Source organism: Artemia sp. Qi Xiang Cuo, chromosome 9, assembly GCF_049724085.1.
Source record: "Artemia sp. Qi Xiang Cuo chromosome 9, ASM4972408v1, whole genome shotgun sequence".
In the NCBI taxonomy this organism is placed as follows: domain Eukaryota; kingdom Metazoa; phylum Arthropoda; class Branchiopoda; order Anostraca; family Artemiidae; genus Artemia; species Artemia sp. Qi Xiang Cuo.
The window spans coordinates 74,492,459-74,517,918 of record NC_142802.1 but is presented as its reverse complement, the minus strand read 5'-3'; the positions used below and the strand labels follow the sequence as shown (position 1 = coordinate 74,517,918).

General features: G+C 36.6%; 1 protein-coding gene across 1 annotated transcript in view; it reads right to left on the bottom strand.

Moving 5' to 3' along the window:
* Positions 1-25,460, bottom strand: part of LOC148949024 (chorion peroxidase-like) — a 244,987-nt gene that overhangs the window by 58,158 nt on the left and 161,369 nt on the right. Inside the window, exons 5-6 of the mRNA XM_089094180.1 lie at positions 20,802-20,999; positions 788-932 (exon numbers count right to left, since the gene is read on the bottom strand). Of these exons, the coding sequence (XP_088950306.1) occupies positions 788-932; positions 20,802-20,999 (343 nt within the window). The remainder of the gene's footprint in view (positions 1-787; positions 933-20,801; positions 21,000-25,460) is intronic.

Below are 25,460 nucleotides of genomic sequence, written 5' to 3'. Positions count from 1 at the left end.
AAGCAAGTATGGCACCCCATGATAAAATTGGTTTTGTATTTTAATATTCAAACTCACTGTAGAAACTCACAAACAAAATAATAGTACATTTCTGCCAGGGACGTACGGTTGTAAGTTTCAAGTTGTTTAAAAATAAAAGATTGGGACCTTTGTCAGACCCATTTTCAGGACATTTTTTTTTTCTGTGACTCATTCTGCATTTAGCTTGACAGTCTTGAGCTATTAGGGGGCATCGTCAGGAAGGACTTTCGCCAAGGTAAAGAAATAGTCAAGCTTGAAGAGAACACCCTTGGCACCCTTCCTGGCAACCTCCTCAGGACAGGAGCATTTTCGTCAGTAAAATTGTGTCTACCACGGTGAATGAGCTTGTTTCTCAGCCCATTCATCTTTCTGCAGAACAGCAAGTTCGTTGCTAGCCTCACTTTCCGCCGTTCCTCGATGACATTTAAAGTTTCATGCCAGGGATTGTTTGAATAAAATCTAGCGCCGACTGTTGCCACTACGGCTTCACATGTGACTAGTATGGCAGCCAAGCAACCTTGGGATCGTCTGAGGAGCTAAGGCACTCAGGCATGTTGTAGAATTCAATAGCACAGCGTTGACGAGATACAGTATCCTGTAACTCTTTAATATTCAGATTTGGCGGTCAACATTGTGACAGAAAAGATACATGATTTTTTATTGAATCTTAACACTTACACACTCTAAATTTTTGTCCACACTCTATTTCATCAAAGTAAAAATTAATTAACTATGTAATTCAAAAGAAAATTAAATGCTGACTTACTCAATCCAGTGATTCACAGTAGAATGGCCATAACGATAGGCAGCAGTTGCAAATTCGTTAAGTATATTTCCATTTACTGTGTCATTGTAGTAAGTATAACCGTACGTTTTTGGCACGAGTCCATAATATTCCAAAACATCTCTGCCTATAAAGTGGAAGAAAAAATATATAAATTGTCAGTTCTTTTTATTTTATTTTTTTCACCAACTTTTTATTTATTTTTTCACCAACTGGCCCCTCTTTTAAGATTAATTTATGTAAAATTTTGTACACATCTCAATAGGAGCCATGGTAACATAAGGTTTGTTTGGGTTCACATTTTTAAGTAGACTAATATTCTTTTTAAATTTTTTTGTGTATGGGAGTCATTGTTGCCGAAAACATTTCAGATACAGGCTTCATTCCAATCGGAAAAAAAGCTTGTTGGCCTATTTTTGGGCACCATTTTTGACAGGGCTCGTACCCCCAGCCTTAAAATGAAGTTATCCTTGGTCCAGGAAGTTACGGATGTAAGTTTCAAGCCGCTCGGAAAAAAAAACTATTTTTGATCCTCGGGCATCATTTTAGGGAAACAAAATATTTTTTGTCTATCTTTTTTTCGCTAGCTTCTCTTTGGGTAAAGTACTTAAAGATAAGCGTCAAACGAATGGTGAAAAATTTTTCTAGTGATTTTTCAGGCCTAATTTTGGGACTGCTTACCCAAACTAAAATGTTTTGCACATTTGGGTTCCATCGGCCCAAGGACTTACATCCTTATGCGTCAAACAAATCAAATGCAAAAACAATTTTGCTTACTTTTGGAACACCCAGTATCCTCCCCCTCTGAGTAAAACTTATGGTTTCCTTGGCCCATGGAACAATTTCTGAAAGTTTCAAGCCGATTTGAGAGTCAAGACCAAAGATACCCGCCTTTTTTCCATAATTAATTAAAAAAAACTTTTTCTACAAAAAAAGTTTTTCAAAAAAAGTAAAAAACTACATTAAACCTTAAATAAACAAAAAGAGAATCAAATAATCTACCAAGCATACAACTACCACAAATAAGTATCATTAAATACATGAAACCCAAAACAAACAGAAATTAAAATAAATAAAAGAGTCAAACTCAAAACGAGCAGACATTAATATAAGTAGGTTCTAAAACCCTAGGCTTTCTAATTGCCAGAATACAATTTGTACTTCACTGAAAAAATTCAAATGAATTAACTGAAAATAATGTGCTTTGTCAGTTTAATTCACATATTCTTATATTTATTCCTTAAAATTAAATTAATTTTTGATTTGTCAAAGTTATAAAAATGGAAACATTCAAAAGAATTTTTTGAGTAAAGTACAAATTATATTCCGGCTTTTAGAAAGCATAGGGTTGTAGAACCCTACTCATATTAATTTCTGCTCGTTTTGAGTTTAGCTCTGTTACTGATTTTAATTTCGTTTGTTTTGGGTCTCATTTATTTATTGATACTGATTTGTGGTAGTTGTACGCTTGGTAGATTATTTGATTCTATTTTTGTTCATTTAAGGTTTAATTGAGTTCTTTACATTTTTTTAAAAAAACTTATTTTGTAAAAAAGTTTTTTAATTTATTTCTTTTCGTTTTATATTGACGTAGTCATTTTCAGGGAAATGGACAGAGCCCCTTCTAAAGGTAAACAGCCATCCCTTCCACACAAAACATTAAATACCCCCTTGGTATTACTTACAATCTTTGCGCTTAATCTCTGTTTTTTTTTCTTTCAACCCCAAAATCTTTGTTATATGTTATTAGGCTATTTTGAATATAATGGCTGTCTCAAAATTTCTATTAGATACATTTCGGGACAATACGACGTGTGTGTATGGGGGGGGGGGGGGTAGCTGCCTCTGATCACTTTTACAGTTAAAAGAGCATTAAAGCGTCTGATTACCAATACAATGAGCTCCCTCCGAAGTTTATATTACCAGGCTTTCTATAAAAACCTTATATACCCCCAGGACATAACTTACAACCCTTGCCTTGAGGGCTGGGGGATTTGTTATCCACATAGACATAATTTCAAGACCTTTCAAATACGTTGAACAAAATAGCTATCTAAAAATTTTGATGGCAAGTGTTTGGCAAAATGATGGGCGTGTGGGGGGGGGGGCATCTGCCCTCTGATCACTTTCAACTAATAAGACAGGAACTAGTCCTCTCAATTTCCAATCGAACGAGCCCTTTTTCGAAGCTTATACGAAAAAAAATTCTATAGGATCGTTATATGGCCCAAGGGCACAAATTACGACCCTTGTCCCGAGGGCAATGGGGGAGGGTTATCATCCTCAAACACGTAATTTCAAAACCTATCAACTACGTTGAACTAAAAAAAAATCTAAATGTTGATCGGAAATGTTTGGGGAAATGATGGACGTGGGGGGGGGGGGGGTGCGTGGTTCCCCCTCCGATTACTTTCGATTATTAAATAGGGCAAGATCCATCTCAATTTCCAATCGAATGAGCCCTTTTTAAAGTTTTTATGACAACGCTTTCTATAAAAACCTGATATGCCCCCAGGGCATAACTTACAACCTTGGCCCTGTTGTCTCTGGGGAGGGGGATTGTCATGCTCAAAGACATAATTTTCAGGTCTTAATATTAATAAATTAATTAATAAGGGCACTAGCCCTCTCAATTCTCAACTGAATGAGACCTATTCAAAGTTACTACCACAACACTTTCTATAAAAACCTTATATGCCCCCATGGCATGAGTTACAACCTCTGCCATGGGGGCTGTGAGTGATTTGTAATCCTCAGAGACGTAATTTCCAGGTCTTTCAACTACGTTGAACAAAATTGCTAACTCAAAATTTTGATTGAAAGGGTTTGGGGAAATGAAGAGCGTAAGAGGGGGATTAGTTGCCCTCCAATCTCTTTTGACCATTAAAAAGCGCACTAGCCCTTTTAATTTCCAATCGAATGAGCCCTTTTTGAAGCTTCTACGACAACACTTTCTATAAAAACCTTATATGTCCCCAGGGCATGACTTACAACCTTGTCCTGAGGGCTGTGGAGGAGGGGTTGTCATCCTCAAGAACCTAATTTCCAGAACTTTAAACTACGTTGAACAAAATGGGTATCTCAAAATTTTAATTGGATGTGTTCCAATTGAATGAGCCTTTTTGAAGTTTCTACTACAGTGCTTTCTATAGAAACCTTATATGCCGCAGGGCATAAATTACAACCCTTACCCTGAGGGCTGTAGGGAGGTTGTCATCCTCAGAAACCTAATTTCCAGAACTTTCAACTATGTTGAAAAAAATTGCTATCTCAAAATTTTGATTGGATGTGGTTGGGAAAATGATGGGCGTAAGAACGGGGTTGGTTGTGCTCCAATCACTTTCTACCATTACAAAGGGCACCAGCCCTTTCAATTTCCAATCGAATGAGCCTTTTTTGAAGTTTCTACGACAACCCTTTCAATAAAAACCTTCTGTGCCCCCAGGACATGACTTACGATCGTTGCCCTGCAGGTTGTGGGGGGTTGTCATCCTACAAAACATAATTTCCAGAACTTTCAACTAGGTTAAAAAAAAATGGCTATTTCAAAATATCGATTGGATGTGTTTTAGAAAATGATGGAAGTGAGAGGAGGGTTAGATGCCCTCCAATCACTTTCGACTTCTAAAAAGGGCACTAGCCCTTTCAATTTCAAATTGAGTAAGCCCTTTTTGAAGTTTCTGCAACGCTTTTATGCCCCAAGGGCATAACTTACAACCCTTTCCCTGAAGTCTGTGGGGGAGGGTTGTCATAATCAAAGACATAATTTTCATAGCTATCAACTACGTTGAAAAAAATGGCTAGCCTAAAATTTTGATTGGATGTGTCTGCGGAAATGATGGGCATGAGAGGGGAGTTAGTTGCGCTCCAATCACTTTCTACTATTTAAAAGGGCATTAGCCCTTTCAATTTGCAATCGAATGAGCCCTTTTCGAAACTTCTGCGACAACCCTTTCTATAAAAAACCTTATATGTCCCCAGGGCATAACTTACAACCCTTTCCCTGAGGGCTGGGGGGTGCCATCTTCAAAGACCTGTTTTCCAGAAATTTTAACTACGATGAATAGAATGGCTATCTTCAAATTTTATTGGATGTGTTTGAAGAAACGGTGGGCCTGAGAGGGGGGAGGGTTAGTTGCCCTCCAATTACTTTTGACTATTAGAAAGAATTCTAGCCCTTTCAATTTCCAATTGAATAAGCCATTTTTGAAGTTTCTACGACAACGATATCTATAAAAACATTATATACCCCCAGGGCATGACTTACAACCCTTGCCCTGAGGTCTCTGGGGGAGTGCCCTCCTCAAAAACATAATTTCTATCTGGAAATCAACTACGCTGAACAAAATGGCTATCTCAAAATCTTTGTTGGATGTGTTTTGGGAAATAGTTGGCGCTATTAAAACGGCACTAGCCGTTTCAATTTCTTACCAAATGAGCCCTTTTTGAAGTTTTCATGACGACGCTTTCTATAAAAACCTTATATGCCCCCCAGGGCATAACTTACAACCCTTGCCCTCAGGGCTCTGAGGGGGCTATTATCCTCAAAGACCAATATTCTAGAACTTTCAACTGCGGTGAAGAAAATAAGTATCTCAAAATGGTGATTGCATGTGTTTGGGGAAATGAAGGGCGTGAGAGGGAGGTTAGTTGCCCTTCAATCACTTTCATAGGAAGCACGCTAGCGCTGCCTAAGTAAAGAACGATGTGGGTACAAAGTGTTGTTTTTTTGGTTCTCCATACCCGGGCACTTCGTATCGAAGGAGTTGCGTAGAAACTTCGAAAAGGGCTCATTCAATTGGAAGTTGGAGTGGCTAGTGCCCTTTTTAATACTCGAAAATGATTGGAGGGCAAATAGCCCTCTCCCAACGCCCATCATTTCCCCAAAATTATCCAATGATAGTTTTGAGATAGCCATTTTGTTCAGCGTAGTTGATTTCCAGATAGAAAATATGTTTTTGAGGAGGACACTCCCCCACAACCCTTAGGGCAAGGGTTTTAAGTTATGCCCTGGGGGCATGTAAGGTTTTTATAGAAGGCGCTATCGTAGAAACTTCAAAAGAGGCTCATTCGATTGGAAATTAAAGGGCTAGTACCCTTTTTAATAGTCAAAAGGGTTTGGAGGGCAACTAGCCCCCCCTTCACGCCCATCATTCCCCCAAACACATCCGATCAAAATTTTGAGATAGCTATTTTGTTCAACGAAGTTGATATCCAGATAGAAAAATATTTTTGAGGAGGACGCTCCCCTACAACCCTCAGGGCAAGGGTTTTAAGTTATGCCCTGGGCGCACATATAAGGTTTTTATACAAGGCGTTGTCGTAGAAACTTCAAAAAATGCTCATTCGATTGGAAATTCAAAGAGCTAGTACCCTTTTTAATAGTCGAAAGTGATTGGAGGGCAACCAGCAGCCCCCCCCCCACGCCCATCATTTCCCTAAACACATCAAATCAAAATTTTGAGATAGCCATTTTGTTCAGCGTAGTTGATTTCCAGATAGAAAATATGTTTTTGAGGAGGACACTCCCCCACAGCCCTCTGGGCAAGGGTTTTCAGTTATGCCCTGGGGGCATATAAGGTTCTTAAAGAAGGTGTTGTCGTAGAAACTTCAAAAAAAGCTCATTCAATTGGAAATTCAAAGAGCTAGTGCCCTATCTAATAGTTGAACGTGATTCGAGGGAAACTAGCCCCCCCCCTAACACCCATAATTCCCCCAAACACATCCAATAAAAATTTTGAGATACCCGTTTGTTCAGTGTAGTTGATTTCCAGATAGAAAGCATATTTTTGAGGAGGACACTCACCCACAAGTCTCAGGGCAAGGATTATAAGTTATGCCCTGGGGTCACATAAAGCTTTTATTGAAATCTTTGTCGTAAAAACTTGAAAAAGGGCTCATTCGATTTGAAATTCAAAGGGCTGGTACCCTTTTTAATAGTCGAAAATAATTTGAGGGCAACTAACCCCCCTAACCTAACCTAACATAAACCAGAGACGACACACACACAGAGACGACACACACATAGAGATGACACAAACATAGAGACGACAAACACATAGAGATGACACACACATACAAAGACGACAAACACACAAAGACGACACACACACAGAGACCACACACACAGAGACAACAAACACACATAGACGTCACACACACAAACACTACACACACACAGACACAAGACACACACACACAGAGACAACACACACACAGAGACGACAAACACACAGAGATGACACACACACAGAGACGACACACACATATATATATATATATATATATATATATATATATATATATATATATATATATATATATATATATATATATATATATATATATAATCATATATATATATACATACATATATATATATATATATATATATATATATATATATATATATATATATATATATATATATATATATATATATATATATATATATATATATATATATATATATATATATATATATATATATATATATATATATATGTGTATATATATATGATTTATATATATATATATATATATATATATATATATATATATATATCATATATATATATATATATATATATATATATATATATATATATATATATATATATATATATATATATATATATATATATATATATATATATATATATATATATATATATATATATATATATATATATATATATATATATATATATATATATATATATATATATCTAGCCCCTTTCAATTTCCAATTGAATGAGCCCTTTTGAAGTTTCTACTGACAACGCTTTCAATAAAAACTTTATATGCGCTGGGGGCATATAAAGTTTTTATTGAAAGCGTTGTCCGTAGAAACTTCAAAAGTGCTCATTCGATTGAAAATTGAAAGGACTAGGGCCTTTTTTAATAGATGGAAGTGATTGGATAGCGACCAGCACCCCTGTGGTGCTTGCCATTTTCCCAAACACATCCCCCCAAATTTGTTATATACTTTTTTCGTGTAATATAGTTGAAAACTCTGGAAATTTCTTTTAGGATGATAACCCCCTCAGACCCCACCATGCAAGGGTTGTAAGTTATGCCCTGGGGGCACTAAAGTTTATATCGAAAGTTGTTACAGAAATTTCAAAAAAGGCTCATTTGATTGGAAATTGAAATTGCCCTTTTTAATAGTCGAAAGTGAGTGGAGAGTAATTAACCCCCCTCTTACGCCAACCATTTCCCAAAATCATTCAATCAAAGTTTAGAGATAGCCATTTTGTTCAACATAGTTGAAAGTTCTGAAAATTATGTATTTAAGGATGACAAACCCCCGAGAGCCCCTTGGGCAAAGGTTGTAGTTTATGTCCTGGGGGCATATAAGATTTTATAGATAGAGTTGTCGTAAAACTTCAAAAGGGTCTCATTCAATCCGAAATTGAGAGGGCTAGTGCCCTTTGTAATAGTCGAAAGTGATTGGAGCGTAACTAACCTCCCTCTCACGCCCACCATTCCTTCAAACACATCCGATCAACGTAATAGAAAGTTCTGGAGATTAGGTCTTTGAGAATGACCTTAGGGTAAGGGTTGTAATTTATACCCTGGGGGCATATAAGGTGATTATAGAAAGCGTTGTGTTTCCAAAAGGGTTCATTAGATTAGAAATCGAGAGGCCTCGGGCCCTTTTCAATATTTCAAAGTAATTAGACTGCATGACATTTTTGTAGTAAAGAGCGAAGTGGGTATAATGTATTGTTTTTTTTTGCTGTTGTTGTTGTTTAGACCAGGGCACTTTGTATCGAAGGAGTTGTCGTAGGAACTTCGAAAAGGGCTCATTCGATTGAAAATAGAAAGGGCTAATGCCGTTTTAATATTCGAAAGTGATTGGAGGGCAACTAGTCCCCCTTCCACTCCCACCCTCCCATTTGCCCATTCTGTTTAAAAACTAAATGTTGCCTTAAAATTAAATCAAAATGCACAGTGATAAAAGTAATTCCCAATAAGACATCTCACCAGTATCCCAAGAACGACTGAAGGTATTATGTTCAAACTTTCAGGGCTACTTCTGCTCTCAAAATTTAACCAAATCAAAATAGCGTAAGTGTATCCAAGCTATCAAAGAAGTAAACAGATTTTTTTTTCGAATGGTATCAAGTTTTCCATTTCAGGTCAACTAGAGGAGGTATGAAACTAAATTAAACAGTAGTATTTGTGTCCAGATTTTTAAAAGGGTGTCTGTTGTTAAAAATTGCAGAAAATTTTTCTCCAGCATACAAATAGCAGGTCAAACTATAAAGTCCTAGAAAACGAAAAGATTTAAAGTATTATTTTCTTTTTCCCTGAAAAGACTATGTCAATATAAAACGAACAGAAATTAATTAAAAAAACTTTTTGTACAAAACAAGTTTTTCAAAGAAAAGTAAAAAACTCCATTAAACAAAAAAGAGGACAAAAATAAAATCAAATAATCTACCAACCGTGAAACTACCACAAATCAGCATTGAGAAATAAATGAAACCCAAAACGAACAGAAATTACAATAAATAACCGAGTCAAACTCAAAACGAGCAGAAATTAACATAAGTTGGGCGCGAAACCCCTACGCCTTCCCAAGACCAGAAAAAAATTTGCACTTTACTGAAAAATATATATATGTTTTACTTTTTTAAATTTAATAAATCATATGATATTAACAATTTGATTACTAAATATCAGTATATGTACATTAAACTGACAATGCACATTCATTTTTATTTTGTCAGTAAAGTGCAAATTTTGTTCTGGCCTTGGGAAGGTATAGGGGTTTTACGCCCAACTTATGTTAATTTCTGCTCGTTTTGAGTTTGACTCGGTTATTTATTTTAATTTCTGTTCGTTTTGGGTTTCATTTATTTATCGATGCTGATTTGTGGTAGTTTCACGCTTGGTAGATTATTTGATTTTATTTTTGCTATTTTTGTTTATTGAAGTTCTTTACTTTTCTTTGAAAAACTTATTTTGTAAAAAAAAGTTTTTTTAATTAATCAACTATTAAAAAACGACCCTTTCAATTTCTAATCTAATGCCATTTTTGAAGTTTTTACGAAAATGCTTTATATAAATATTTTAGGGAATAATTTAAAACCCTTGCCCTGAGGGCTGTGGCGGGTTGTCATCCTAAAAACATAATTTCCAGAACTTTCAACTAGGTTAAAAAAAATATAGCTATTTAAAAATTACAGTTGGATGTGTTTTAGGAAATTATGGGCGTAAGAGGGGGGTTAGTTGCCGTCCAATCACTTTCGACTTCTAAAAACTTTCTAAAGTTTCTACGACAACGCTATTTATAAAAACCTTATTTGGCCCCAAGGCATAAGTTAAAACCCTTGCCCTGAGGGGTATGGGGGGGGGGGTGGTCATTCTTAAAGACATAATTTCCAGAACTTTCAACAAATTTGAACAAAATGGCTGTATCAGATTTTTGATTGGATGTGTTTGGGGAAATGGTGGGCGTGAGAGAGGGGTTAGTTCCCCTTCAATCGCTTTGTACTATTAAAAGGGGCACTAGCCATTTTAATTTCCACTTGAAAGAGCCCTTTTTGAAGTTTCTACAACAAAACTTTCTATACAAACCTTATATACCCCCAGAGCATAATTTACAAACCTTGCCCTGAGGGTTGCGGGGGGGGGGGTGTCATCCTCACAGACCTAATTTCGAGAACTTTCAACTACGTTGAATAGAATGGATATCTACAAATTTTATTGGATGTGTTTGAAGAAAGGGTGGGCCTGAGAAGGGGGGGATAGTTGCCCTTAAATTACTTTTGACTATTAAAAAGGACGCTAGCCTATTCAGTTTCCAATTGAATAAGCCATTTTTGAAGTTTCTACGACAACGATATCTATAATATCCTTATATACCCCCAGGGCATAACTTACAACCTTTGCCCTGAGGTCTCCTCAAGAACATAATTTCTATCTGAAAAGCAACTACGCTGAACAAAATGGCTATCTCACTATTTTGATTGGATGTGTTTGGGGAAATGGTTGACGCTAGTGGGGGGTGTGTTGCTCTCCAATAACTTTCGACTATTAAAACAGCACTAGCCCTTTCAATTTCCAATCATATGAGCCCTTTTTGAAGTTTTGACGAAAAAGATTCCTATATAAACCTTATATGCCTCCCCAGGGAATAACTTACAACCCTTGCCCTCAGGGCTCTGAGGTGGCTATTATCCTTAAAGACCTATACTCTAGAACTTTCAACTACGTTGAACAAAATGAGTATCTCAAAATGTTGATTGCATGTGTTTAGGGAAATGGAGGGCGTGGGAGGGGGTTAGTTGCCCTTCAATCCATTTCAACTATTAAAAGGCGACTAGCCCTTTCAATTTCCAATCTAATGCCCTTTTTGAAGTTTTTACGACAACGCTTTCTATAAATAATTTAGGGAATAATTTACAATCCTTGCCCTGAGGGATGTAGAGGTAGTGTCTTCCTCAAAAATCTAATAGCCAGAGCTTTCAACTACGTTCAAAAAATGGCTATCTCAAAATAGTTATTGGATGTGTCTGGGGAAATGGTGGGCGTGAGAGGGGGTTAGTTGCCCTTCAAGCCTTTTCAACTATTAAAAAGCGACTAGCCCTTTCAATTTCCAATCTAATGCCCTTTTTGAAGTTTTTACGACAACGCTTTCTATAAATATTCTATATACCCCAAGGGTCATAATTTACAACCCTTGCCCTGAGGGCTGTGGGGGGAGTTCCATCCTCAGAAACCTAATTGCCAGAACTTTTAACTACATTCAAAAAATGTCTATCTCAAAATAGTTATTGGATATGTCTGGGGAAATGGTGGGCGTGAGAGGGTGTTAGTTGCCCTCCCAACACTTTCGACTATTAAAAGGGCACTAGCTCTTTGAATTCGTAATCCAATGAGCTCTTTTTGAAGTTTCTACGACTACGGTTTCTATCAAAACCTTACATACTCCCAGGGCATAACTTTCAACCCTTTCCCTGAGGGCTTTGGGGGGAGTGTCCTCCTCAAAGACATAATTTCCAGGTCTTTAAACTACGTTGAACAAAATGGTTATCTTAAAACTTTGATTGGATATGTCTGGGGAAATGGTGGGGGTGGAAGGGGTAAAATATGCTTTTGAGCGTCTTCTTTTTCCATTGGTTAGTATTGCCCCCTCAGGGTTTTTTATAGAAAGGGTTGTCGTAAAATTTCAAAAAGGGCTCATTTGTTTGGAAACTGAAAGTTCTAGTGCCCTTTTACTTTCTACTATTAAAAACGGCACTAGCCCTTTCAATTTCCAATCGAATGAGCCCTTTTTAAAATTTCTACGACACCCCTTACAATACAATAGTAAACGAAACAAAACAGATACAACATGCACATCAAAAGAACGATTTCTGTGGCAACAATTACTAGAAGCTTTGTTTCTATCGAGATTTAAATTTGAAGAGTTCTCATTTTCCTATTTATATACGATTTTGAGCGTCTTCTTGTTTCCTAGGTTAGTATTGCCGCCTCTCCCCTTGCCAGTGAATTATTTGCTTGAATAATTCACCTTGAAAACAGTGGGAATGAAGACTCCATGATCCATTTTTTACCTATACAACCCACTCCCCTTCCTTCCTGAAAAATATTTCAGGTGGCGCGGCTTTATAGGAATAATTATCATTCTTGAAACATTGTTAGTCGAATATTAAACTTGAATACAACAAAAACGGGAGTTGAAGGACAGAGCAGTATCCTATTTGAGAGCAATTAAAAAAATTTCCACAAAATAAGTTGTTCAAAGAAAAGTAAAGAACTCCATCTAACAAAAAATTAGCACAAATACAATCGAATAATCTACCAAGGGGGAAGCTACCACAAATCAGCATCGATAAATAAATGAAATCCAAAACGAATAAAAATTACAATAAATAACCGATTCAAACTCAAAACGGGCAGAAATCAACATGAGTTGGGTGCAAAACCCCTATGCCTTCCCAAGGCCATAACAAAATCTGCACTTTACTGAAAAAATATAAACGTTTTTACTTTTATAACTTTAATAAATCAAATAATATTAACATTTAGATTACTAAATATCAGTATAGGTATATTAAACTGACAATGCACATTCATTTGTATTTTTTCAAGTACAAATTTTGTTCTGGGATTATACCCACTTCGATCTTTACTATAAAAATGTCAAGCCTTCCAATCACTTTCGACTATTAAAAAGGGCACTAGGCCTTTGGATTTCCAATCGAATGAGCACTTTTGGAAACGACAACACTTTCTATAAACACCTTATATGCCCCCAGGGCATAAATTACAACCCCCTTACCCTACGGTCTGTTAGGGTGGTTGTCATCCTCTAAGACCAAATTTCCAGAACTTTCTACTACGTTAAAGAACATGGCTATCTTAAAATTTTGATCAGATGTGTTTGGGGAAATTGTGGGCGTGAGAGGGGCGGTAGTCAATCTCCAGTCACTTTCAAGTATTAAAAATGGCCCTAGCCCTTTCTATTTTCTAATCTAATGATCCCTTTTGAAGTTTCTATGACAAAATTTTCAATAAAAATCTTATATGCTCCCAGGGTATAACTTACAATCGTTGCCCTAAGTGCTGGAGGGGAGGTGTCATTCTCAAAGAACTAATTTCCAGAACTTTCTACTACGTTGAAAAAAATGGCCATCAGAAAATTTTGATTGGATGTGTCTGGAGGAATGGTGGGCGTAAGAGGGGGGGGATAGTTACCCTCCAATCACTTTTGACTATTACAAAGGGCACTAGCCCTCTCAATTTCAAATTGAATGAGCCCCTTTTGAGGTTTTACGACAACTCTATTTATAAGAACTTTATATGCCCCCAGTGCAGAACTTACAACCTTTGCCCTTGGGGCTCTAGGGGGTTTGTCATCCTTAAATACATAATTTCCAGAACTTTCAACTACGTTGAACAAAATGGCTATCTCTAACCTTTGATTGAATGATTTTGGGGAAATGATGGGCATAAGAGGGGGGTTAATTACTCTCCACTCACTTTCGACAATTAAAAAGGACAATGTCAATCTCCAATCAAATGAGCCCTTTTTGAAATTTCTATAACAACTTTCTATATAAACCTTATATGCCCCCAGGGCATAACTTACAACCCTTGCACTGAGGACTCTGAGGGAGATATCATCCTCAAATACCTAATTTTCAGAACTTTCAACTACGTTGAACAAAATGGATATCTCAAAATTTTGATTGGATGTGTTTTGGAAAATGGTGGGAATGAGAGGGGCGTTAGTCACTCTCCAATCACTTTCAACTATCAAAAAAGGCAATATCCCTTTCAATTTCCAATTGAATGAGCCCTTTTGAAGTTTCTACGCTTTCAATAAAAACCTTATACGCCCCAGTCCATAAATTACAACCCTTGCCCTGAGGGCTGTGTGGGGGGGAGGGGTTGTCATCCTTAAAGACCTAATTTCCAAAAATTTCAACTACGTTGAATAAAATGGCTATCTAGAATATTGATTGGATGTGTTTGGAGGAAAGATGGGCATAAGAGGGGGTTAGTTGCCTTAAAATCACTTTCGACTATCAAAAAGGGCACTAACTCTTTGAATTTCCAATCGAGTGAGCCCATTTTCAAGTTTCTACGACAAAGATTTCAATAAAAATATTATATGCCCCCAGGGCATAACTTACAATCCTTGCCCTGAGTGCTGGAGGGGAGGTGTCATTTTCAAAGACCTTAATTTCCAGAATTTTCTACTACGTTGAACAAAATGGCTATCTAAAAATTTTGATTGGATGTGTTTGAAGGAATGGTGGGCGTGAGAGGGGGGTTAGTTACCCTTCAATCACTTTTGACTATTACAAAGGGCACTAGCCCTTTCAATGTCAAATTGAATGAGCCCCTTTTGAAGTTTTATCACAACTCTATCAATAAGAGCCTTATATACTCCCAGGGCAGAATTTGCAACCTTTGCTCTTGGGGCTCTAGGGGGGTTCGTCATCCTTAAATACATAATTTCCAAAACTTTCAACTACGTTGAACGAAATGACTATCTCTAACCTTTGATTGAATGTTTTTGGGGAAATGGTGGGCGTAAGAGGAGGGTTAATTACTCTCCACTCACTTTCGACAATTAAAAAGGGCAATGTCAATTTCCAATCAAATGAGCCCTGTTTGAAATTACTATAACCACTTTCTATATAAACTTTATATGCCCCCAGGGCATAACTTACACCCCTTGCACTGAGGACTCTGAGGTGGGTATCATCCTAAAAGACCTAATTTCAAGAACTTTCAACTACGTTGAACAAAATGGATATCTCAAAATTTTGATTGGATGTGTTTTGGAAAATGGTGGGCATGAGAGGGGCGATAGTCACTCTCCAATCACTTTCAACTATTAAAAAAGGCAATAGCCCTTTCGATTTCCAATTGAATGAGCCCTTTTGAAGTTTCTACGCTTTCAATAAAAACATTATACGCCCCCAGTGCATAAATTACAACTCTTGCCCTGAGGGCTGTGGGGGGAGGGGGAGGGGTGTCATCCTTAAAGACCTAATTTTAAAAACTTTCAACTACGTTGAATAAAATGGCTATCTAGAATATTGATTGGATGTGTTTGGAGAAAAGATGGGCATGAGAGGGGTTTAGGGGTTAGTTGCCTTCAAATTTTTTGACTATCAAAAAGAGCACTAGCCCTTTGAATTTCTCAATCGAGTGAGCCCTTTTTCAAATTTCTACGACAAAGATTTCAATAAAAACCTTATATGCCCCAGGGCATAACTTATAACCCTTGCCCTGAAGACTGTGGGGGAGTGTCCTGCTCAAAGGTATAATTTCCGGAACTTTGACATGCGTGGAACAAAATGGCTATCTCAAAATCTCTTTTGGATGCTTTTGGGGAAATGGTGGGCATGGAAGGGGTGTTAGTTGCTTTCCAATCACTTTCGACTATTAAAAAGGGTACTAGCCATTCCAATTTCCAATTGAATGAGCCCTTTTTGAAGTTTCTATGACAAAGCGTTATATAAAGGCCTTATAATGCCCCCTGGGCATAATTTACAACTCTTGCCCTGAGGACTGTGGGGGTAGTCATCCTCAAACATCTAATTTCCAGAGCTTAAAACTACGTTGAATAAAATGGCTATCTCAAAGTTTTGATTTGATGTGTTTGGGGAAAAGGTGGGCGTGAGAGGCGGGTTAGTTGCCCTCTAATCACTTTTGACTATTAAAAAGGGCACTGGTCCTTTGAATTTCCAATCGAATGAGCCTTTTTTAAAGTTACTACGACAACGCCTTCTATAAAAAACCTTATATGCCCCCAGGGCATAACTTACAACCCTTGCCCTAAGGGCTGTGGGGGACTGTCCTCAAAAAAATAATTTCTATCTTGAAATCAACTACGCTGAACAAAATGGCTATCTCAAAATTTTGATTGGATGTGTTTCGGGAAATGGTGGGCGTGGAAGGGGTGTTAGTGGCCTTCCAATCACTTTCGACTATTAAAAAGGGTACAAGTCACTCCAATTTCCAATTGAATGAGTGCTTTTTGAAGTTTCTACGACAACTTCTTCAATACGATGTGTCCTGCTCTAAAGGAAAAAATTCATAAATAATACATTGTGCCAACATAGTTCTTATATGCCCCCAGGGCATAACTTAAAACCCTTGTCCTGAGGGATGTGGGGGAGTATCCTCCTCTTTACTTAGTCCCCGTTTCTTGTCTCGTTCTCGAGTGCCCCCGTTCATTACTTGGGCAGCGCAATCGCGCATCCTATGGTTTATAATGCAGCTTTCTACATATACTTTATATACCCTCATAGTATAGCTTACAACCCTTGCACTGAGGGCTTTGAGGGGACCATCATCCCAAAAGACCTAATTTCCAGAACGTTCAACTACGTTGAACAAAATGAATATCTAAAAATTTTGATTTTGAGATCTCATGTGTTTTGGAAAATGGTGGGCGTGAGAGGGGCGTTAGTCGCTATCCAATCATTTTCAACTATTAAAAAAGGCAATAGCCCTTTCAATTTCCAATTGAATGAGCCCCTTTGAAGTTTCTACAACAACGCTTTCAATAAAAACTTTATATGCCCTAGGACATAACTTAAAACCCTTGCACTGAGGGCTCTGAGGGGGTTATAATCCTAAAAGACCTAATTTCCAGACCTTTCAACTACGTTGAACAAAATGGATATCTCAAAATTTTCATTCGATGTGTTAGGGAAAATAGTGGGCATGAGAGGGGCGTTAGTCGCTATCCAATCACTTTTAACTATTAAAAAAGGCACTAGCCCTTTCAATTTCCAATTGAATGAGCTCTTTTGAAGTTTTTACGACAATGCTTTCAATAAAAACGTTATATGCCTTGAGGGCATAACTTATAACCTTTGTTCTGAGGGCTCTGGGGGAGGGATTGTCATCCTTAAAGACCTAATTTCCAAAACTTTCAACTACGTTGAATAAAATGGCTATCTAAAAATTTTGATTGGATATATTTGGGGAAAAGGTGGGCGTGAGAGGGGGGCTAATTACCCTCCAGTCATTTTCGACCAACCAAAAGGCCACAATGCCTTTGAATTTCCAAATAACCCAGCCTTTTTTCAAGTTATTACGACAGAGATTTAAGTAGGACCCTTACATATCCCCAGGGCATAACTTATAATCCTTGCCCTGGGGGTTGTGGGGGAGTGTCCTCCTCAAAAATATGTTTTCTATCTGGAAATCATCTACGCTGAACAAAATGGCTATTTCAAAATTTTTATTGGATTTGTATGTGGGAATGATTGGTGTGGGGGGGGGGGCTAGTTGCCCTCCAATCACTTTTGACTGTTGAAAAGGGTACTAGCCAATCGAATGAGCCTGTTTTAAAGTGTCTACGGCAACGCCTTCTATAAAAACCTGATATGCCCCCTGGGTATAGCTTATAACCCTTGCCCTGAGGGCTTTGGGGGAGTGTCCTCCTCAAAACATATTTTCTATTTAAAAATCAACTAGACTGAACAAATTGGCTATCTCAAAATTTTGATTGGATGTGTTTGGGGGAATGATGGGCTTGGGGGGGGGGGGGGCTAGTTGCCCTCAAATCATTTTCGACTATTAAAAAGGGCACTAGCCACTCCAATTTCCAATCGAATGAGCCCTTTCGAAGTTTCTACGACAACCCCTTCGATACGAAGTGCCCGGGTATGGAGAAAAAAACACATTGTGCCCACATCGTTCTTTACTTAGGCAGCGCTAGCGCGCTGCCTATGATTTTATACAAACTGTCAGATTAAGCTGTAAGTAAAGAGTGTCCCTTTTCAACAGAACCTGAAACAAGAATACACAAAATTTTGATTGCAATATATGCAACAACCAAATTTATTAATTATATTGATTCTAGGCAAGCAAAATTTCTGAATTTTAAAGCTATTCCTCAACAGGTAGCAGCAATGCTTATTTTCTTTAATTTAGAAAAAGGGCTAAGCCCTCCTAAAAAGAATGCAATCTTTTGCAATCCTCCCAAAAAGAATGCATATATATATATATATATATATATATATATATATATATATATATATATATATATATATATATATATATATATACACATATATATATATATATATATATATATATATATATATATATATATATATATATATATATATATATATATATATATATATATATATATATATATATATATATATATATATATATATATATATATATATATATATATATATATATATATATATATATATATATATATATATATATATATATATATATATATATATGTATATTTCAAAATTCAAAAGGCTTAAATGAGCTCTTTTTCTTGAAAAATCCCTCTACCAAAGCTAAACTTTGATGTAAAGAGAAGAGTTTGAGGAGCAGTAGCCCCGCTCATAATTAGGTAACCTTGGGGGGGGTATTCAAATGAACAGAAATAAAATAAAAAACAAGTTTTTTCAGAAGAAAATAAGATCCTAATTCAAGTTACTACAAGTAAATATCACTCTTTCAAGGGGGGATGGTACCGCTTACTTAACCGCCAGCTCTATAGGCTAAGCTAAAATTTGAATTTTTTCCCAAATACGACTGTTTAAACACAACGAAAATTGTATTATGACAAAGAGTATCTTCTAAAGTGTCTAAAGGGAGGCAAAGCTGGCTGCTTTAAATAGTAAAGTTTTTAGCTCGAATTTCTAAAAAGGTTGAAAAGCCAATCCGTAAAAAAAAACAAAAAAAAAACTTGTGGCTTCTTACTAACTATATTTACTGCACTGATAAGGGCTTTCAGTGTAGGATTATAAAAATTTAGCACAAAGAGTCGGACATTATGGAGCAGGCACCCTTCCTATATATGGATTTTGTTTTGTTCGTTTCGAGTTTTAGTGTCACTCTTCCCATGTTTTTGAAAAAAATATTTATTTTTTATTTTTGTCTTCTTAAGAACTGAACTTACCATTTAATATTAACTCTAATTATTCAAACCGTCTGTGGTAACGAACTGCATTCAAGAGGCGTTGCGGCTCAATAGTAACTGAAACTCCAAAAAACATAATTTTGATGCCAAAAGATACATCGAATAATTGGCTTATTATGCTAATTTCAAATATATAAGATTCATTTATTTTAATGTTACCCATCAAAAGATACGAGCCCAAGAAAATTTGCCTGATTTAAAAAAAAGAGGAAACCTCCCTAAAGGTTAATGAATCTAAGTTAAAATCATACCATCAGATTCAGCGTATCAGAACACTAATGTAGAGGATTCAAGCTTCTATCTACAAAAATGAGGAATTTTGTGCTTGGGCCAGAAGAAAGATCACGGATGCGTGATTGTTTTATTTTTATTTTTTTCCAGGGGTGATCGTATCGAACCAATTGTCCTAAAAGATCGGCAGAGGGCTCATTCGAACGGAGATTAGAAGTTCTAGTACCATTTTTGTGTCACCAAAATTATTAGAGGGCAACTAGCCCCCTCCTCCCTAGCTCCCTCCTTCAAAGCCGTTCAATTAGAATTTTGAGATAGTTATTTTGTTCAGCATAGCTCAAAGATCCTTCTTAACCAATTCTGTTCTTCCTACTATTCCGAGAAATCAGGAATAACCACCAAAATTTGAGTGATTTTGACTTGGATTTTATTAGGGGTTTAAGGGTGACATTTTGCAGGAAAGGGGATGATTCAAGGGAAGAAGTTTTTCATGGGAAGGAAAGTTTGTGGGGGAAATTTCCAGAAAATATGTTATACCGGGGGGAGGGGATTTCCTGGCATTCTGTGAAAAACCATTACAAATTAAATGAAAAGAAAATCAACTGTAAGTAAGGAGTAACATTAAAACTTAAGACGAAAATAAAATTATTCTGTAAATTAGGGGGACTGCCCCCCCAGAAATAAATAAATTAAATTATCGTGGCAGTGTGGCTACCATGTTGCATCATGTATTTCTCGGCATTATTTGAAAAACAATCAGAAATTAAATAAAAATAAACAAGTTTTTTTCAACTGAAAATAAGGAGCAACATCAAAACTTAAAACAAACATAAATTATACCGTATATGAAAGGGACTGCCTTCTACTCAATACATCACTCCTTACGCTAAAGTTTTTTTAATACTTCAAAGAGCAGAATTGCCCCAAAGAGCCAAACTCTTAGTAATCATGAACATTTAGTGATCATGAACATTTAATGATCATGAAAAGTGACTGATGGAATTCTAGTTGTTTGATTTTTAAAATCTTGAGTTCATATCATTAAAACTTGCAGAGCTAAATGGAAAATGCAAGGCAATAGAAAATATGGCTTATGAACCAGTTCTCTAGCCCTGAAGACCACATAGCGTGGTCAAGAGCAGACTCGCATGGAGGGAGAGTGAAAATGTGCTCTACTCTGGCCAGATTGCATGAGATTCAAGCATGAATATTGTAGCATTAGTGACTCGCCAATTTTTTCTCATATACAAAATGCTCTGGCATGAAATTATGATACAACACCCAAGCAAAAATAACATAGATGTCTTAAAATAATCTTACCTAGAATTATAGGAAGATATTCATTATAAGTTACGTGTTGCAATATTGCCCCCACGATTCTTCTTCCTTCTTGGTAAAGTCTTTCATCATTCCAGTATGGGTTGAAGCGGGATAAATGGTATACAACCTGATTATGCAGTCTAAGAAAGCAGGTTTGCATAATCGTCAAGGAAAAAATCTGGTTCACTCTTTCATCACCTAAAATGATTTAACTATTGTAACATAAGCAAATACAATTTAGTATTTGTAAAATGCAAAAAAAATCTGTGGTAAAATTCTACTTTAGTTACTTTTGGCTATCTTGGAAAGGGGTTGGGTTAGGAAAATGAAACTTTCAGGGATGGATCTACTTGCTAAGGTATGTCCCGGGAAGGTACTTTGAAGTACCTACCTCCAATCCTCCCCCCTCTATATAATGGTAAATTAATGCACTTTACTAGTTGTTTTAGCTCACATTTCATCCTATATTACTGTCATAATTATAAATCATTGCTTACCTTAAACAACTTCAGCTTTTAATCTTGTTCATTAAAATATATCCCAAAATCCTATTTTCATTTAACATTCATCCCTTTAAACTTATTTACTATCTAGCTGACCTGCTTACGGAACCTGTTTGTGATGTCACAACTTTGCTTATCATAACCCCTTTAAGGGTAGCATGTAGGTGTCATGGGGTAGAAGACAACTCTGTGTTGATAAGCCATTTAAATTTTATTAATTTGGGAAAGGATTTGACAAGAGATAGACCAGTAAAAAAATCCATTCCTGAAAGCTTCATTTTCCTAATCCAACCCCTTTCCAAGATAACCAAAAGTAACTAAAGTAGAATTTTACCAAATCTTTATTTTAATAAATACCAGGTAAAATTCATTTTAATTGCATTTTACTTGAAAGTTGAGTTAGATGAGCACTTACCAGTCAACGAATAGCACACCAATAGAATATTGTTATGAACAATTACTTACACGAATCTGGATAGGGGGATCAGACATAAAGTAAGAATTTAGAATTTATAGTTAACTTTATTTTTTTTTTTATATTGATTATCAGAAAACACAAGGTTGTTTTCTATAAGGATTGAATGACTGAGTCAAACAACTGTAATCACAAGCAGTGCAATAGCGCTGCCTAAGTAAAGAAATTGTTGGCACAACGTATTATTATTTTTTTCCAGACCAGGGCACTTAGTATCGAAGGAGTTGTCATAACAGCTTCAAAATGGGCTCTTTCAATTGGAACTTGAAATGGCTAGTGCCCTTTTTAATAGTCAAAAGTGATTGAGAGGCAGCTTACACCCCTTCCACGTCCACCTTTTCCCCAAACACATCCAATCAAAATTTTGAGATAGCCATTTTGTTAACCATAGTTGATTTCCAGATAAAATTATGTTTTTGAGGAGGACACTCCCCCCATAGCCCTCAGGGCGAGGGTGGTAAGTTATGCCCTGGGGGCATATAAGGTTTTTATAGAAAGTGTTGTCGTAGAAACTTCAAAAAAGGCTCATTTGATTAGAAATTCAAAGGGCTAATGCCCTTTTTAATAGTCGAAAGTGATTGTAGGGAGACTAACCCCCCTCTCATGCCCACCTTTCCCCAAACACATCCAATCCCCAAACTCCTTGTCCTAAAACACAGTGCCCAATTTAATGATTGAAAGTAATTGGAGGGCAGCTAACCCTCCTTTCACGTCCACCCGTCCCAAACAAATGCAATCAAAATTTTGAAATATCCATTTAGTTCAATGTAGTTGAAATTTTGGAAATTAGGTCTTTGAGGATGATAACCGCGTCAGAGCCCTCAGGGCAAGGGTTGTATATTATGCCCTGGGGGCATATAAGATTTTTATAGAAGGCTTTGTTGTAGAAACTTCAACAAAAGCTCTTTTGACTGGAAATTGAAAAGGATAGTGCCCTTTTTAATAGTCGAAAGGGATTGGAGGGCAACTAACCCCTCTCTTACGCCCACCATTTCCCCAAAAACATGCAATCATAATTTTGAGATATCCATTTTGTTCAACGCAGTTAAAAGTTCTGAAAGTTATGTCTTTGAGGATGATAACCCCCTCATAGACTTTAGGGCAATCCTGGTAAGTTATGCCCTGAGGGCATATAAGATTTTATAGAAAGGGTTGTCACAGAAACTTAAAAAAAGTTAATTTGATTGAACATTGAAAGGGCTAGTACCCATTTTAATAGTCTAAAGTGATTGGAGAACAACTAATCTCCCTCTTACATCTACCATTTTCCCAAACACATCCAATTAAATTTTTGAGATAGGTATTTTCTTCAACGTAGTTGAAAGTTCTAGAAATTATGTCTTTGAGGATGACAAAGCCCCCCCCCCCCAACCCCCTCTGGGCAAGGGTTGTAAATTATGCCCTGGGGACATATAAGGTTTTTGATAGAAAGAGTATTCGTAGAAACTTCGAAAAAGCCTCTTTCAATTGGAAATTGGAGTGGCTTGTGCCCTTTTTAATAGTCGAAAGTGAATGGAAGGCAACTAACACCCCTTCCATGCCCACCACTTTCCCAAACAAATCCAATCAAAATATTGAGATAGGCATTTTGTTCAGCGTAGTTAATTTCCAGATAAAAATTATGTTTTTGAGGAGGACACTCCCCCACAGCCCTCAGGGCAAGGGTTGAAAGTTATGCCCCGGGGACATATAAGCTCTTTCTGGAAGGATGTGTACTAACTTTAAAGGAGGCTCTTCTAATCGAAAATTAGAAGAAGTTCTACTTCCTTTTCAGATTCAGAAGTGATGGAAGGTTATTGACCCCCATTGACACCCTCTTTTTCCCAAAAGCATCTGATCAAATATCGTATGATGGCCGTCTTGTTCAAAATAGTCAAGAGGACATACAACAACACCTCCAGGGTTGAGGCAGCCCACCAGATCCCTGGAGAAAAAGTTGTAAGTTATACCTTAGGGGCATCCTAGGTTTTGATGGGATGGGTAGTCATGTGAACTCCGGGTGGGAAATTTAATTGGAAATTGGAAGTTATAATACCCTTTTTACAGTCAAAACTGATTCGAGGGCAACCAGCCCCCCCCCCCCCCTTTGCGCCTATCCTTTTCCAAAACAAACATCCAATCAAAACTTTGAGACATACATTTTCTTCAGTATTGTTGAAAGGTCCAGAAATTATGCCTTTTAAGGATATCACCCCCTCCCCCACAGCCTCAGGGCAAGGGCTCTAAGTTAGGCTATTTGTTCATTGTTTACATATAGCATACGTTATTGACTTTCTATAGACTTTATTAATAATTTCCAAAAAGACAAAATACGTTATGTGTATACGGGCAAAACAGGCTTAACTCAGGAATGGCTGAGCGTATTAACTTTCAAATTTCAGGAAATGATAAGAGAGATGACCAATTGACCAAAAAGGTAATATTTGCCTGCTAATGATACTACTATAACAACTACCACCACTACTACTGCTACCACTACCACTACATACAGCATATGTTATTGACTTTCCATAAAGATAATTATTACTTTCCAAAAAGACAAAAGGCATTCAAGAGAGCCGTTCAAAGAATTTTGAAGGGAGTGTTGGAGTGTTGAACTAAATCAAAACACGTTATGCGCATAATGGTTGTCAAAAGGCTTAAATCAGGAATGACTCAGTAGTTACTGAATGTATAGATTTGGAACTTTCAGAAAATAATAAGGGGGATGACCAATTGACCAAAAAGGTAGTACCTGCATGCTACTACTACTACTACTACAACCACCACTACTACTACTACTACTACTACTACTACTACTACTGCTACTACTACTGCTACTACTACTACTACTACTACTACTACTGCTACTACCATTACTACTACTAATACTACTACTACACTACTACACTTAAAATATTTAGGGGAAATTTGAACTAGAGCAAATGGCAGTATTTGCATACAGATTGTTCAAACAGCGTATCTCAAAAATGCATTTGGGTATTAAGTTGGAAGTTTTAGAGTATGCCTAAAGAGGAAGATCAATCGACCAAAAGGAAATATGTACATACTACTAATAATATTACTACCACTACCACTGCTACATTTACTAGAACTGCTACGTCTGTAATGACTACTTGTAAAGCTAAGAGGATTAAGATGAAATTTTCAAGAATTATATGAAAATACAAGTTATCAAAAGGACATATTAGCAATGTCGTAGCAAGGGCTAAGTGTGTTAAGTTGAAAATTCCTGGACATGATGAGAGGGATGTTCTACTGACCAAAAGGCATTACGATAATACTACTGCTACTTTTAATACTAGTGCTATTACTAAACAATAAGTAGAATAAAAGGGAAAATTTTATGCAAGACAGTGGAACGCAATTCTAAATAAATATTTCGACCCTATATCCAAGGGCCATCCTCAGCAAAGCAAACGAAGAAAAAAAACAATATAAAAGGAACTCACATTAAAATTCGATCATTAAAACTGAAAAAAGTTGTTTAAAATTTTCAAAACAGCCCAAGCATCATTACTTCCAGGAAGTTCAACCAGGAATCAGAGTTCAGAGTCCTGGTTGAACTTCCTAGAAGTAATGATACTAGGGTTGTTTCGAAAATTTAAAATAACTTATTTCAGTTTTAATGATCGAATTTTAATGTGTTTCATTTATATTATTTTTTTTTCTTCGTTTGTT